Source organism: Cynocephalus volans, chromosome 3 (assembly GCF_027409185.1).
Source record: "Cynocephalus volans isolate mCynVol1 chromosome 3, mCynVol1.pri, whole genome shotgun sequence".
NCBI classification, from domain to species: Eukaryota; Metazoa; Chordata; class Mammalia; order Dermoptera; family Cynocephalidae; genus Cynocephalus; species Cynocephalus volans.
Window position 1 is genome coordinate 175770386 of NC_084462.1, and position 16549 is coordinate 175786934.

Sequence of the window (16549 nt, forward strand, 5' to 3'; positions counted from 1 at the left end):
TCTGATGAAATAGTGCCCACCTTCTAAAAGCTCCACATTACCAATGTCAAGTTCAGGTTCATCTCTTAGGAACTTTGTCAGCAGAATAGCAATGCCCTCCAATTCTGTAAAAGAAAGAACTTGATATATGCATTCTGGGGACATAGTTTCTTATTTCTTTGTCTCAGATGAAATTGATATGTCCAGCCCACCAGTTTTAAAAATCAGATGGCAAACTCTAAATGGGAAGCTTTTTTTTTTTTGACAATTGTAGGTAAAGTTGACACATATTTCGTACACGCAGAGCATCTCGACTCTGTGTCCAGACAGGTCTGGAGATCCTCCTCCTTTGAAGACAGTGACTTAAGCACTAGGTCAATGAGCGGCTCACTGTGTTTATGGTGCATCAGCTCTATGTTTCAGGTTCCAGGGGCTTCATTCTATCACTCCTGCTGCTGCTCATCCCCCAGAAGGGAGCAGTTTCTGCAGTTCTCTGAGGTTCTGGATTCCAGATTCCCTTATCCACTGGCTGCTAGTGAGTTAGTCACCATCCCACATGGATTTACAGATTTACTGGGAAACCAGTGAAGCTTAAACTTCAGGGCCACTCCCCTGCATGGATCCCTTCCAAGGTCCTGAACTTAATTTGTATTATTTTTCTTAAAGAAGGATCCCCTAAACTGTATAAGCTTCAGACTACACAAAACCTAGACCTGCTTCAGCCAACATTAACCCTGGGCTTGGAGGGGCCTAAATGTGCTCTTTTCTGCAGAGATTTTACGCTATTACATTACCAGGTTTTAAAGATGTGAGTCTCAAGGTCAAAGGTTTGGTTCCCTGCACTGGCCAGCCACAGATTAAAATAAAATTAAAATAAAGATGTGAAGAGTTTTTTGTTTGTTTGTTTGTTTTGTTTTGGGTTTTTTTTTTTGGCAGCTGGCCGGTACAGAGAACCAAATCCTTGACCTTGGTGTTACAAGGCTGCACTCTAAACACCTGAGTTAACCGGCCAGCCTTGAAAGGGTCTTTTACATTATTAAAAAACATACCTAACATTAATTCTTAACATCTGTCAAAAGACAAGTTTACAACAAATTTAGTTTAAATATTTCAATTGGCTTTATTGTGATTCTATAATCAGGCAACACTTCATTCCATAAAATAGAACAAGTGTTCCAGTGAGTCAAGCAGAAGAGGTTGGCTTTATAGTCAGGAAAAGGACTGAAGAAAGCAGAAGCAACAAACAAAAAGCAGATTGGCCATTTCAAAGTGACTTTTCTTGTAAGGTGGGGACAGGGAGACAGAACAATACAAAGACAACTGATTGATTAACATCAGGTTACTTCAGAATAAGGATTAGAGGATAGGGCACTTCATTATCATGCCCATTAAATCTGGTCTGTTTGGGAAATCAGAGTTTCGGTGACGTGGAACCTCAGCATAAGCGACTGCATTCTGATTTTTAGTATGGTCTGCTGGGGCCTAGTGCAGAAGCTCAGTTCAAAGCAATGGCCTCCCAATAATTTTATTTAATACATCTTACTTCCAAACAGATACATTATGAAGTGAAATTATTCTCATTTCAGAAGGACACAGGACCCCTTTAAGTAGCATTTTTTTCTGGAGGTTTCTTTGAAGATTGCCCAATATTTAACAGACAAAGAAGCTAAAAGCTAAAGCATTTTGAGAAAAAATGTAATAAATGTGAAGTGGACATTTAGTTTTTTTTTTTTTTTTTCTTATATTTGTTTTATATATAATGTACAGGGTTTTTAGATGTACTTAGTGGGAGACATAGGGAAAAGCACATCTGTCTACTCCATCTTCCTGGAACAATTTAATTTTAAGGTTGAAAATTTAATTCATAATGTATTTTAATCATATAAATTTCATCCAACAATATATACCAATATTGTTACTAACAATATGATGGCAGCAGCAAGATTTCTTTGTTCTTTTTGTCTACATTCCATCTTAATGTTGCTACACAAAAATCCATATGGTGAACATTTAAACTTTTAAGTTAATCCATATCATTAAGTACCATAAAGCAGACTGTCAAACAATACTATGGAATTTCTAGAGTTGAAAAGGCCAGAGACCGTGTAACTTGAAGCAGAATGGGGGCTAGAAAACATTCTGGTCTTTCAATTGAAGTGGACATTTAGAAGTGTGCATTTATTTTATTTTCATTTTAATGAAAAGGAAGCTAAAATGGAGCTGGAATCGACAGGCCATCGTGATAGAATTCTATTCACTATTGTTTCTGTCTGGAATTCTTTAATATGCGTTCCAGTCCCTGCTCTGCCTCTCACCAGCTGTGTCTGATCTTCCCATTTGTAAGATGGGGATAGTAATAGTATCTATCTAATAGGATTGTTGTGAGGATTCAGTGGAACAACACCTGTAAGCCCTTAGCGCAGTCCTGGCAAGGACTGAGCTAAGCCCTCAGAAATGTTGGCAATCATTAATTCAGAACAGGAAATCTGGGGGTCAGTCACTGTGTTGCTGTGTGACTTCCTTAAGAGAGCCACAGCTTCTCTAACTCTGTGTTACTTTGTAAAACACCTACCCCAAGACACTGTTGTGAGACTCAGATGAGCCAATGGATAGGCGGGGGGCTTTGTAGACTGGAAGTCCTGTCGGGGTCAAGTCCAATTGTTGGGAGGCAGTGCACCAGAAAGAAGATAGGACCCAGAGCCAGATGGATCTGACTTCAGATGCTGGCTCTTCTATATTTCCAGTAGCTCTTCAGCCTGAGAAATATCATTTAGCTCTTTAAGACCTTCCGCATCTATAGAGTGCAAATAATAATCCCAACCCTGACCTTGTTGGAAATTGTGAGATAATTTATTAAAGCAACAAATGCTATGCCTGGCTCACGGGAGAGGTGTTCAGTAAATTCTAGTTTACTACATCTCTTTTGCTTTTTCCCTCTGACAACTATTTTACCTGCTGGTCTGCAGAGTGATACAAAACATAATAGACCACGTTCCAAAGCTTCACTACCTGGTTGCTGTGGACGAGTCTGTTCAGACCCTGGAAGACATAGTCAAGGTACAGTAGTTTCATCCCATACTTGGATGGCATATCTTATATAGTTTTACCCACTAAAGAGTGGTTATAGAATCAGTTGTGCTAACAAGTCTGGGGGAGTCCTAAAATAGAATATCCTTAAAACTTAAGCTCACTATTTGCACATGTGGTATACGCTTTGGAAAATTACTACCAAATGACCTTTCTCCAGTATATACAAGAATTTTTCTTTCAGAAACAAGAAACACTATTGTAGGGCTTGAGTTGAGAGGATGGGATCATCACACCTCAGACACACACAAATGACACACCAGAATACAAAAATATGTCTCTGCAGACACTTATCCCAAACTACTGATATGGTCAGGTTCACCAAACCTACTGGCTACTTCCAAGAGCTCTAGGTGTGGGAGGGCTACCTCTGCAGTCTACACTGCTCTGGCTAAAGCGGCCACTTTGTAGCCTAGCTAGTGCTGCTAGTACAGCCTTCTCCTGCCCTTACCCTGGCCACAGCTTACTCATCTTTAAGATTCAGCTCAGGGGAAGGCCCATGGCTCACTTGGGAGAGTGTGGTGCTAATAAAACCAGGGCCACGGGTTTGGATCCCTATGTAGGGATGGCTGGTTGGCTCGCCTGGGAGAGCGTGGTGCTGACAACACCAAGTCAACGGTTAAGATCCCCTTACTGGTCATCTTTTTAAAAAAAGATTCAGCTCAGATATCTTCCTCTGTACCCTCCCTGTCTCCTTCCCACCTCCTGCAGAGGCCAGATGCCTCTCTTCCATACTCCCAAAATGTCTTAATCCATTTGGGCTGCTTTAACAAAATACCATAAACTAGGTGGCTTATAAACAACAGAAATATATTTCTTATAGTTCTGGAGGCTTAGAAGTCCAAGATCAAGGCAGATTTGGTGTCTGGTGAGGGCTTGCTTTCTGGTTTCATAGAATTTTCTCTCTCGATGTGTCCTCATATGGTGGAAGGGACAAAGGAGCTCTCTGGGGCTTTTATTTATTTTGTGTGCATATACGTGTGCATGTGTTTGATGGCCAGTACAGGGATTAAACCCTGAACTTTGGTGTTATCAGCACCACACCCTAACCAACTGAGCTAATCAGCCGGCTCTGGGGCTTCTCTTATAAGGGCACTAATCCCATTCATGCAAAGCCCTCATGACCCAATCATTTCCCAAAGGGCCCACCTCCAAATACCATCACCTTGGGAATGAGGCTCTCAACGTATGAATTTGGGAGGGACACAAACATTCAGACAGAATTACAGCAAATTCAGTTACTGATCTAATTGACCTTTTTTTTTTTTTTTTTTTTTTTTGTCTTTTTCGTGACCGGCACTCAGCCAGTGAGTGCACCGGCCATTCCCATATAGGATCCGAACCCGCGGCGGGAGCGTCGCCTCGCTCCCAGCGCTGCACTCTCCCGAGTGCGCCACGGGCTTGGCCCGATCTAATTGACTTTTATCCACAATTCGTGAATCAGGGCAGCCTCCATTATACATAATAGAATAAGAGCTCCCACTGGGTAATAGCAGAACAGTGGGTTTTGTAAGGTGGGAACAAGGAACAACAATAGAAGAAAAAAAACTGATTGGGTAACATCAGGTTACTTTTTTGTAGAGTTAACGAGGGAACTTCCTTATTACACTGACTCAGGTAGACTGGAATGTCCTGCTTTCAGAAAAAAAAAACTGATGTGTTTTGGAATCTGTCTGTTTCCTTAAAGTTTCAGTTTGATTATGTGGCATTTAGGATGAGTAACTCCACTGCTGTTTGGGGCATAGTGCAGGAGCGCAGTCCAAAACAATGGCCTCTCATAGTTTTTATTTAACAAGACCGTATAGCACAGCATAGGGACCAAAGGAAGCAACCCCCTGAAAGTTCTTGGAAAAATCACCTGATAAACACAGATTAACATGAAGAAAAGGTATAACGAATTTTATTTGATCATAGTTTTATGTGACACAGGAGCCTTCAGAATATAGGCCCAAAGGTATGTGGAAAGTTGTCCATATTTATACTTAGGTTCTACAAAGCAAGCATAGCCATATAGAAATGTGATTAGACAGGGAAAGTATGATCTAATGCTCATAGAATTAGTGGGTAAACCCAGCAAGGCCTGTCTGTTCAGATTCTTCTAGGCCTCTCTGTGTAGCATTCATTTCTCCAGGGTGTGAGGCCAGAACCTTTCTGGAACAGGGGTCTTATGACCTACAGTCAGACAAGGTAGATCAAGGAATTTCCTTACGGTCAGCTCCAAGACAGAGAGACAAGGGGGAAGATATATCTATGACCCACCTTGAGGAAGAGGAAATGTGGTTTCTATGGCTTGCCTCAGGGGAAAATGAGGCTGGGAGACCAGAGGGCAGGAGAAGGTCAGAGGGAAACTTTGCTTTTGAGGCTGCTTCTGAGGCCTTCACCTTAGGGTATGACTTTCTAGGCCCCAACAACAGAATTCCCGTTGCTGAGCGGCAAACATTCCACATGATAATTATCTGTGTACAGGTCTGTCTCCCTTTTTAAACTGGGAGCTCCTTGAGGCCAGAGACGGGGCCTTACTCATCTCTATCTCCAGTACCTGGTACACATTGATGGTGTTAAATATTTCTGGAACAAATAAGCAAATGAATACACTCACCACTGTAGGGGCCAGGGGAAAAACTTCCTCTTCACCCCTGAAGTTTCACTAAAATAAACTGAGAAACAAAGATTAATGTGAAGAAAGGGCATAGTAAATTTCGTCTTAACATGCTAGGGAGGGGCAATGCAGGAGAATGGCAGGAGAGTGATCACCCAATAACCTGGTGGGGCAAAGAAAAAGCTTATTCATAGGAGAGGGGGAGATGGGAAGGGAGACCATTCTTCTGAAGGACAGTAAATGATCAATAAAAGTTGAATGAGCCTGGGAGATATTATTTTGTGCAAAGTTCTGTCCAGGTGTGGTGACATCCCAGTCTCTTCAGTCCCTCCGGGTTGGTTCCCTCACCCCCACCTCCCAGCCCCTCTGCGGGTGACCATCCAGGGCAGGGATCAAACCCTAGACCTTGGTGTTATCTAACCAACTGAGCCAACCATGCTCTAACCAACTAAGCCAACCAGCCTGGGGGTGTTCTTTAGCAATTATTTGAGGAGATTCCTAGAAAGGGGATCTTAAGAGAATTGCATTTCTTTTGGGAAGAAGATTTCTTAGATAAGGAAATTCCAGAGAAAGTTCCTCTCTGCTTCTGGGGGAAGGGAAACAAGCCAAGATTAGAGAGACCTTGATTCTGAGGCTTATTTCTGAGACCTTTTAATTTTCTAAGCACTCAATGTGCCAAAGTGCCATATTTGAGGTAGTGTAAGACTGGCCCCAAAGCGCGAATCTTACTTGTTGGGAAGGCTCGTCTCGCAAAGACCAGGAGACAGAGATCGCTGCAATCAAGCAAGAGGTTTTTTTTATTCCAGCATGCTGGGGTCGCTCCATCTTCAGGACAGAAGCGGCCCCAAGCTCTTAACATGAGCACTTTTTATACAGTTTGGTAGGCAGACTTTGGCAACAGGATGAGTTGTATACAGCTTATTGGTCACCTGAGGTGACTTTTAAATTCATTGGTGGCTTTCAGGGGGGTGGTATACAGACAAGGAACTGGGGAATTGCCCAACAGCCCACCCCTTGTGTGGTTAGGCCCTTCCTGGAACTGGGTGAACTTTGGGCGGTTTGGGAAGTCCTTTATCTGCCCTTACCAGAAAGTCCCACCCGCAGGGGCTTGTAAAACCTTGCACAAGCTAATTACAGAAGCAGAAAAGCTAGTCAGTTAATATTTAAGGGTGGGGGAAGGGGTTCAGGTCCACAGTAATAGTTTTCTGCACCTCTATTTTGCAAATACTGAACATTTTTATTCAATTATGTTCACACTTACTTGAGGAATTTTATATAAAACCTTACAGATAAACTAAATATTTCTATTTTCTCCTAACAGTGCATCAGTAAAAATACTGGCCCTGGGAAAGTCCAGAAATTACCCAAGGAAAATGCTTTCCTAACCAAGGACTTAACAGTTAGTATATAAAAGGTTCTTTTTCTTTCTCTTTTTTAAATCTGTTTTCCTACTGTAAAAGAAAAAATTACAACAAATTTGGTTGAAGATCTCAATTGGCTTTATTGCAATTCTAGAATCCAACAACATGTTATTTCATATTGTGAGAAATGCCCTCACCCGTCCAAGGCCAAAGGATGGACACAGAGACAAGAGGTACAGCAAAGTGAAACTTTAATTATGGCCTTGCAAGTTTTGGGTGTTTGACGGGCAGACGCACGGAAAAGGGCTGTAGCAAGCAGTTTATTCCCTAGTGTGCAAATTGCTGCCCCTGCCTCCTCATCGGTTGGGGTGCACAATATTCCCAGATGATGTCTAAGATTACCCCGATTTATTACCCCTCTGTAAGAAATTTCTTTGTCTGAGGGCTCAGGACAAGTCCACGATAAAGGCCCATCAAAACCTCGTGAAAGGAGAAACATTAGGAAATGGAGAGAACAATAAAAGGCTATTAACTCATTACCATCTCAAGGAGAACTTTATCTATTCAGTAACCCCCCAGGAATGGGCTGGACCAATCAGACAACTTTTGGGCTGGGCCTGAATTATTTCTGAAAATGAATCATTTAGACTTTTTTTTACACTATGTTATTGCAATTCTAGAATCAGGCAATACCTTATTCCATAAAATAGAAAAAATGTTCCAATGAGCCAAGAAGAGGAAGTTGGTTTTATAGACAGAAAAAGGCTAAAGACAGAAACAGAGAATAAAAAGCAGACTGGTCATTTCAAAGTTACTTTCCTAGTTAGGTGGGGACAGGAAGACAGAACAATAGAAAAATAATATCAGGTTACTTCAGGCTGTCTCTCTTGTGGAAGGATTACAGCCTAGAGAACTCATTATCATATCTATTGAAGATTAAACTTGTCTTTAAGGGAAAGTGGGTGTTCTTTCTCCTGACTTCTTGAAAGGTCAGACCCAGCCTAAGTGGCATGGAATTTAGGAAGGGTGACTCCATTCTGATTTTTAGTCTGGACTTTTTGGGATCTAGTACGAGAACGTAAGACAAAACAATGGCCTCCTATGATTTTTATTTAACACTAAATAATATTGATTCTTGAGGGATTGAAATCAGAATGCCTGGTTTCCAAGCAACTCTAGATGTTCTACCCTTAGGCAATTTACCCTTCTCTTCTTGGACCCTTAATTTTATTTTCTGAAAAACCCTCAGGGGTCGTGGTCAAGAAAACATACTTGAGAGCTGTTTGATATGTAAAGTGCTTTGGCTTCTTTCTAAAATTCAGACAGCAGGCTGAGATTCCAGTTCCATCACAACAACAATGAAAAATAGGTTTTAGTTATGCAGTGCACTTTTTATCCTTGCTTGAGGAAGTAATTCTTTATAAGAATACTTTGAACCTTAACACTGCCCCTGAATATGTTTCTGTAAGGACTGATATCATTGGTTACCTTGAGGAGCAGAACTGGGTAGGTAGTGGTTAGGGGTCAGAGGGAATATTTTCCTCTATACGTTTTTGTTCTTTTGGCTCTTGAACCATGGGACTGCACTATTCAAAAAATAGATGCAATTAAAAATTTTAAAAAAGAAACCTTATACTTGGACTTCCAGTATCTTTCTACTCTTTGAGCTGCTTGTCCAGCCACAAGAGCCAGGATGCTGCCTGCCATGAGACAGCAGGCATGGGGAGGGTATAGAAATATGGTAGCATCATAACAGGTGCTCTGTAAATACTTAGTGCTGGATTAATTGACTTTCATGTTTAGTGAATATATATTATGTTTCCGTAATGACTCTATGGTTTTGGTCTGTTATACCTGTAGAAATGAAACAAAAAAGACACATCTCTCATGTTTTCTTATTTCTTAGCAAGAGTGTCTTGACCATTTGCTTGTCAACTTGAGAATGGAAGCGCTCTTTGTGAAGGAGAATTTTAACATTCGATGGGTTGCCCAAACAGGATTTGTGGAAAATATCAACAATATCCTCAAAGAGTACAAGCAAAGCAGAGGATTACTGGTAACTATAACTATTTCCTGTTTAAACTTCTGATTTCAGCAAAGTAAAAGAAACTTTTAGTGTAATTATACCAGCGAAAGTATTTTCTTTTTCCGACATCCAAATTTCTAATTTTTTTTTTTTTTTTAAAGATGACCGGTAAGGGAATCTTAACCCTTGACTTGGTGTTGTCAGCACCGTGCTCACTGGCCATCCCTATATAGGATCCGAACCTGTGGCCTTGGTGTTATCAGCACCGCACTCTCCCGAGTGAGCCACAGGCCAGCCCTCAAATTTCTAATTTTAAGTCGTTTTTCAAATTTGACAAATTTGTCCAGGTCTGATAATCTACACGCATATTATATTAATATTTGTCAACCAAAGATTAGAAATTTTAATGTTAACGTAATAACTGTTCTGCAAATTGAACATGAGAGTAAGCTCAGTGTCACAGAGTTGTCTATATGAGAAAAAATATCAGGTGCCTTGCTGGCCTGCCTGTTTCAGCCCTGAGTGTACATACAGGAAAGGGTAGTAGGTGCTTATTAAATTCCTGCTGAGTGAATGAACATGAACCAGAACATGAACTATCTGACTGGGGGGCAGATGCTTGCAGGGTGATGTGGCAGTCACCTCCATGGCAGGGCATGGAGGCGGCGGCTCTGGAGTCTCACAGAGGGACAAGAGTTAGCCAGCAAGGCACATCCCTGGAGTAAAAAACACTGTGTCTAGTCACAGATTGTTCAGAGCTCGCTGTATGTTCCTTATTCCCCTCTTTCAGCCAATTAAGATTTGTATTCTCGGTCCTCCTGCTGTGGGAAAATCGAGTATTGCTGAAGAATTGGCCAAGTACTACAAACTGCATCACATCAAACTGAAGGATGTTATTGCCGAAGCCATAGCAAAACTGGTAATGCTTTTAACAACTTTACTGGGAATTTTTACATTTTAAAAAGGCTTTTCTAATTGGTAAAGAGCCATAAAAACGGTTACATTGTGTAATGCTGAATATACTAATTATCCTGATTTGAGCATCACATATTGCACATCGGTATTGATAGTCAACGCTGTACCCCACAGATATGTACAATCAACTATGTTTCAGTAAAAAAATTAAAAATTTAAAAAGTAAATTAATTGAAAAAATGAAAACACTGGGCCGGCCCATGGCTCATTTGGGAGAGTGTGGTGCTGATAACACCAAAGCCACGGGTTCGGATCCCATATAGGGATGGCCAGTTCGCTCAATGGCTTAAGATCCCCTTACTGGTCATCTTTTTAAAAAATAAAATAAAATAAAATAAAATAAAAATAAAAATGCTTTTCTTAGTCTTGTAATAAACAAGCAACTAATTTTACATGTTGGTCTTCAAAGAGATTTGTTATTTTACCACGCTCAGCCAGTGAGCACACCGGCCATCCCTATACAGGGATCTGAACCCGTGGCCTTGGTGTTATCAGCACCACACTCTCCCAGGTGAGCCACGGGCCAGCCCGAAATTGTTATTTTAATTGAACTTTATTGGCCCCAGTTATGGAAAAATAGAATCCCACGGAGCTTTCCTCTGTGAAATGGAAGCATCTTTCACAGGTTTCCCTTGACATTTTGTCTGCCTCCGGTTATTGCTCAAAGCATATCTTGTATTCCGTCTGTTGACTGGAACTTTTTAGGCTTTTTATTCCTGTTTTATGTTGCCCAGAGTTCTATTAGACTGTTTACTTATTAACTACTTTTTATCTTTTTATTGGGAATGGTAGATACTAAGGTACATTTCCATAAACGATTACTAAAAGTGTTGATTTCCGCAAACTGTGTTTGCTTCAAGTAAGAAACAACCTAATACCTTAGAAAATATCTTGACTCTTAAGCAGTTCTGGCATTCACCCAGAGATAGTTTATTCTCCTAAAAATAGAGTAAGAAAGGCTTGAGGCTCTCAGTCATCTTTGTAGATACACGCATTGCAAACTTTTCCATGATCGCTGTTGCTGGGTATATTCCCTGTTGGGGTACCAGGCTTTTTCCAGGATTACTTGCCAGATGATTTGTGAGTAGCAAATCAATCCATGGCATCATCCAATTTGAATATCCCTGTGATACATAGGAGTCGATTGTTGCACCTAAAGAGAGAGCGGAAGGAGAAGAAGAAGCTGGAGAGGAGGAGGTGGAGGAGAACGTGGAAGATGCGCAGGAGCTCCTGGAGGGCATTAGGGAGAGCATGGAGCAGAATGCAGGTGATGCCCACACAGCACAGAGCTGCGCCTGTCTCCTTAGCAGTGGATGTTTGTAAAAGATGATTATAAAAGAATACGTTTGATCGGTCCCTGCACCAGCCAACCATCAACAAAACAAAACAAAACGGGGCTGGCCCGTGGCTCACTTGGGAGTGTGTGGTGCTGATGACACCAAGGCCATGGGTTCGGATCCTATATAGGGATGGCCGGTTAGCTCACTTGGGAGAGTGTGGTGCTGACAACACCAAGTCAAGGGTTAAGATCCCCTTACTGGTCATCTTTAAAAAAAAAAAAAAAAAAAGTGAAGTACAGAAATTATAACAACAACAAAGAAATTTCATTCACCCCCCACCCCAGGAAAAAAAGAAATCAGTGTTAACATTATGGTGACTATGTGATGGTAGAATGGAAAAGAACTTCCTATGTTAGAAAAAAAAAAAGATCAAATATGTGTTCATAAGTATTTTGCCAGCATCAAACATCATTAATCAAATGGCAAAGGACAAACCAAGAAAAAATATTTACCACTAATATGGCAAAGAGTTAATATCCTTAATATATAAAATGCTCAAGCAAATTGGTAAGAAAATCATTAAATCCTTAACAGGAAAAAAATGGATGAATAACATGTAACAATAATTCATAAAGAAAGAAATATAAATAGGTGGAAAAATATCCTTACTCACTTGGTAATTAATTGTAACCCGTTTGATGATCAAACAAATCACAGTAAGGGGTCACTTTAGACTCACACTCTGGGCATCCTTTCCCCACCCTTGGATGGAATTTCGGGCTAGTCCCATTGCAACTCCTACATGGTAGGTGAGTAGCATTTGTTTATTCATGCTTTAAGAAGTCCATTCCAATCAAATAGTCACAAACTGGGGTTTGAACTGAGATGTCTCTAAGGGGGCTGCTCCCCAGCTGGAAGCAGTCAATAGCAGTTATGAGGAAAATTATACTATTTCATTTTTATCCTTAGACAGTTGAGATCCTCAATCAAACTGGTTATTCTAGTATTGTCTGCAGACTAGTCCCGTGTACACCCCATGCTTTGGACTCATCCGATAGAGTTTCTCTCCCTGCCATCCTCTCAACCACGTTTGTTTCCTTTCCTTTTTCTCCCTCTTATTTACTCCTCCCCTCTTGCTGGTGGCTGTTTCTGGTTCTCCAGGGTTGGGCTGGGGTAAGCAGGGATTAGAGGAGGACAGAGACGTATGTGGCCGACTCAGATGTAAGCTGGCTTTGGTGACAGATGTTGTGATTGTTGCTCCTTCATCCTGTGGTGCTTTGACGGGCTCTCTAGATTCTCGCACTGGGAACCATCCACTGCTACCCTGCATGCACAGCCCTGAGGCCCTCCAGGCCGTCTCTGGTCTTCTGACATTCCAGCCTTTGCCCCTCGAGGTGGTCCTCGTCCCAGCTACTCATCTGCACCGTGGTTGGGGGCCTACTTTCCACCTCCTAACTTCATCACATTCTCTACAAAGTGTCAGCGTCAGCTACATTCCACTCAGGGGCCATGCAACTGCCCAGGGCCGTTGGACGGGGGCCACCTTGAGGAGGCTTCACTCTGGTCCCTGTCTTAGTCCCTATGCTTGTTACTCCCCCCTTCCACTTCAAGGTGTCTAGTCCCTCCACACCTTCCTCTGAAGTCCAGTTTACCTCTGCACCTCTTCTCCTTACCCCCGGCCAGCCCAATCTAGGTTTTAGAGTGGACACAATGGTTTTGTACATATATACCTGAGTGTCCACTTAAACTAGCTGATTATCTGAGTCTTGGTTTCTGCTTTGATGTGGGCTGGGCCAGGAAGAAATGGAATTTAGAATCCCAGAGATTACCCAGAGGGAAAGGGAGGTACATAGAAAGCAGATTAATACTTTGAGATATAAAGTTGCTTCTGCCTTGCCTGTGAGGCATTTGGGAACCCGATTCTGGTTTTAGAGAATCCAACAGAGTCCTGATTCCCACCTTTTAGGGGATGCAGAAGAAAAGCCTAAGATAAGACATTCCATTGTGAAGACACCTGTAGAAGGAAGTCTAGCAAGGCCTCATTAAGGGGTGGGGACTGGGATTTTTAGAAATTCACAGGTGTACATGGCCATGTGTACGTAAACCTTACGGTTAGGGTATAGGACCAGAAACAGGGCACTGGGAGCAGTGAATTATACCACCCCCTAGAGGAGAGGCAAGAACATTGAATATTCAGGCTAAGAGGACTAGGTAAACACTGAACATTATGTATTGACAGATATATAATTGGTCTTTGCAAGAACCCGAAAATCTTATCCAAGGGCTGAGTGTAACAGGATGGTGTGAAGTGCCATCTGAGCTCTTTTCATGCCCAGGGAGGTGACCACATAAAACAAGAATGAGTGGCTGACCGGTTAGCTCAGTTGGTTAGAGTGTGATGTTATAACACCAAGGTCAAGGGTTTGGATCCCCGTACCGGCCAGCCACTAAAAGTAAAAACAGAGTGATAGCAGAGACAGTGCTGGGCTGAGAACAGTCACTGAGTCTCCCAAACTCAAGAAGGACCTGTCCTTGGCAGGAGACTCTTCTCCCCCTAGGTGCAAGGGGGGCCAAACAGGTTCGTCAGCCTCTGTCAAAACAGGGACACTGGGAGAGAGCAGAGGAAGTGGTCTTTGGAGGGAAGGTAAAGTCTTTAAAACAGCGAACATACCTTGCCTCTCCCCTCCCTACTCGTCACTCACCCACCCACCCACTTTCTACAAGATTGGAATACTTCATTCAATCCTCTTTAACCTTAGATTTTGTGTTGTTTTTGTTTGTTTTTGGTTGCTGGCCAGCATGAGGATCCAAACAGTTGACCTTGGTGTTACAAAGTGGCGTGCTAACCAACTGAGCTAACTGGCCAGTCCTCCTTTAACCTTGGGAAGGTATTTTTATCTTCCTCAAGTTTGTCCAAAAATCTTTCCTAGTCTATTTTCCTGAAACTAGAACATGAACCTTGGTTATGTTTCGACAAAACAAGACCTTTAAACCCATTGCACTGATGTACCTAGAAATTCCACTGCATGAGGACACTGAGGTTAGCTCGCTTTTCCCTCACATGACCTCATTTATTATTAGATGGCTCCAGTGATTCTGGCAATACAAGTCTCATAGTCCCTCAGTAAGGCCCCTACTCATGTGTCCTGCTCATAATTCTGCTCCCATTGTCCACTGATAGTGCAGCCAAATTAAGGACTTTGTTAAACCTTAGAGTGCACTAATTATAGATTCTTTGTGCTCATTGTATACATTTCAAAAGCATTGTGGAATTATTGAATCTAGTTGGTGGGATTCCTGGTGATCATTGGACTAGTCTTTCAACCTTTCTGTAAGTTTGAGAATAAAAAGTTAAGGGGAGCTGGCCACTTAACTCAGTTGGTTAGAAGAGGCCTTATAACACTAAGGTCAAGGGTTTGGTTAGCGTTGTACCCGTTAGCGACCAACAAAAAAGAAAAAAAAAAGAAAAAGTTAAGGGGACAAAAGTCTGTCAACTTCTCAGTGTCTACTGTGCATAGATTATTGTAAAATCTTGGCATGTTTTAGTAATTACGAATATGAGTTAATATTAGTGAAAGAAAGTGAGCCAAGATGCTGGGTACCAATCAAGCTTTATGAAAGGAAAAGAATCTGCCCGGCTGTGCTCAAAGTGGAAGACAGCCCCAGATGTGGGAGGAGGGAGAGCTTATATGGACTGATACAATCAAGGAGGGGCATTATGCTAATGCGGAAGCTACGTGACTGTGGTGGAGAACTGCGCCCTTGCAGAAGCAAAAGGGTTTCTATTTTGCAGAATTCGCGAGGCTACTCGTAAAGAGAAGTGGGGAGGGGTTTGGTGATGGAGTGGAAGACAAAGCCGGTGGTGATTTTGTGCTTATTGTGTGCACAATGGCCCCAGTCATATCCAAGATCCATCAATTAGCATTTTAAATATTATTAGTATTTGAAAGATAGACTTAAAATTAAAAACAACAAAAAAGAGCTGGCTGTTAGCTCAGTTGATTAGAGCTCAGCCTTATAATCCCAAGGCCATGGATTCGGATCCCCTCATGGGCCAGCCACACAAGAAAAGAAAAGGCGGGTGACAGCAGCTGTGCTCATTCTGTTACCAATTTCTTGCTAATGAGTTCATTCTTTTAAAACAGAAAGGGGAAGTTGCCTGCCACAAAGCTCAACACTGGCCAGAAGTCATGAGATTATCTCTATGAGGTCACAGTTTTCTAGAGAAAGACGCTTGGGCTTGGCCGTTTGTGTACTTGGTCATGGCTGTAAAACATTCTATAGTTACCAAAAACTGCTACCATATGTCCGTCCTTGCTTATAGAAATGAATGGCAAAGCTCAATGACTGAAACAAGCCAAGGGATGCATCGAAGGGGACCGGAACTGAATTTCTGATTATGCGCCTTTACCTTAACAACGAAGTCTTTGAAAAATGAAAATACACTGCTAAAATAAAATCAGTCTGAATATTAGTGAACCCCTTGACAATTTTTTTAAATTGTAGATAATATATATTTTTTTAAATTTATTTTATTTTATTTTAATTTATCAATATACAATGTAGTTGATTTTCATTCTTGACAATTTTTTTATTTGGCCTTATTTCTTTGCACCATTGTGAACTTTATTGGGAAGTCATGTAAAATTATTTGGAGGAATTTCAAATAACACTTTTGATCATTTTTTTGTCTCAGCCATAATATTTATTTTATTTTATTTTATGTTTTGGCGACTGGCCCGTCTGGGGATCCAAACCTTTGACCTTGGCATTATCAGCACTATACTGTAATAATGGAATATTTAAATTTTTTTTTTTTTTTTAAAGATGACCGGTAAGGGGATCTTAACCCTTGACTTGGAGTTGCCAGCACCACGCTCAGCCAGTGAGCAACCGGCCATCCCTATATGGGATCCGCACCCGCAGCCTTGGTGTTATCAGCACCACACTCTCCTGAGTGAGCCACGGGCTGGCCCCAAATATTTAAATTTTTGAAAGACACAATTATTTTCTGAATCCACTACTGCCTAATGATTCATGTGACACTGAACGTCAGAAGGAGAGGTTTTTTAGTTAGATCATCTTATTGTCAGTAACAGAGCAATAAAAAGAAGCCAAAAAGTATTTATTTTACATTATAGATCCACTGTAAACTAAAAGTGTAATACATACCCTGGGAAGAGCCTCAGAGATGAGTTTCTCTGACTTGCCACACTTACGTCACTGTGACGTACAGCAATGT

General features: G+C 41.5%; 1 protein-coding gene across 4 annotated transcripts in view; it reads left to right on the forward strand.

Annotated features, from left to right (window-relative positions):
- The window catches only part of AK7 (adenylate kinase 7), an 81447-nt gene that overhangs the window by 53835 nt on the left and 11063 nt on the right, over window positions 1-16549 (forward strand). For 3 of the 4 annotated variants that reach the window (XM_063091594.1, XM_063091596.1, XM_063091598.1), the window contains exons 8-12: window positions 2946-3036; window positions 6987-7064; window positions 8933-9082; window positions 9843-9971; window positions 11165-11294. In XM_063091594.1, coding sequence (XP_062947664.1) covers window positions 2946-3036; window positions 6987-7064; window positions 8933-9082; window positions 9843-9971; window positions 11165-11294 — 578 coding nt within the window. The remainder of the gene's footprint in view (window positions 1-2945; window positions 3037-6986; window positions 7065-8932; window positions 9083-9842; window positions 9972-11164; window positions 11295-16549) is intronic. The other variant, XM_063091597.1, reaches the window with a different exon arrangement.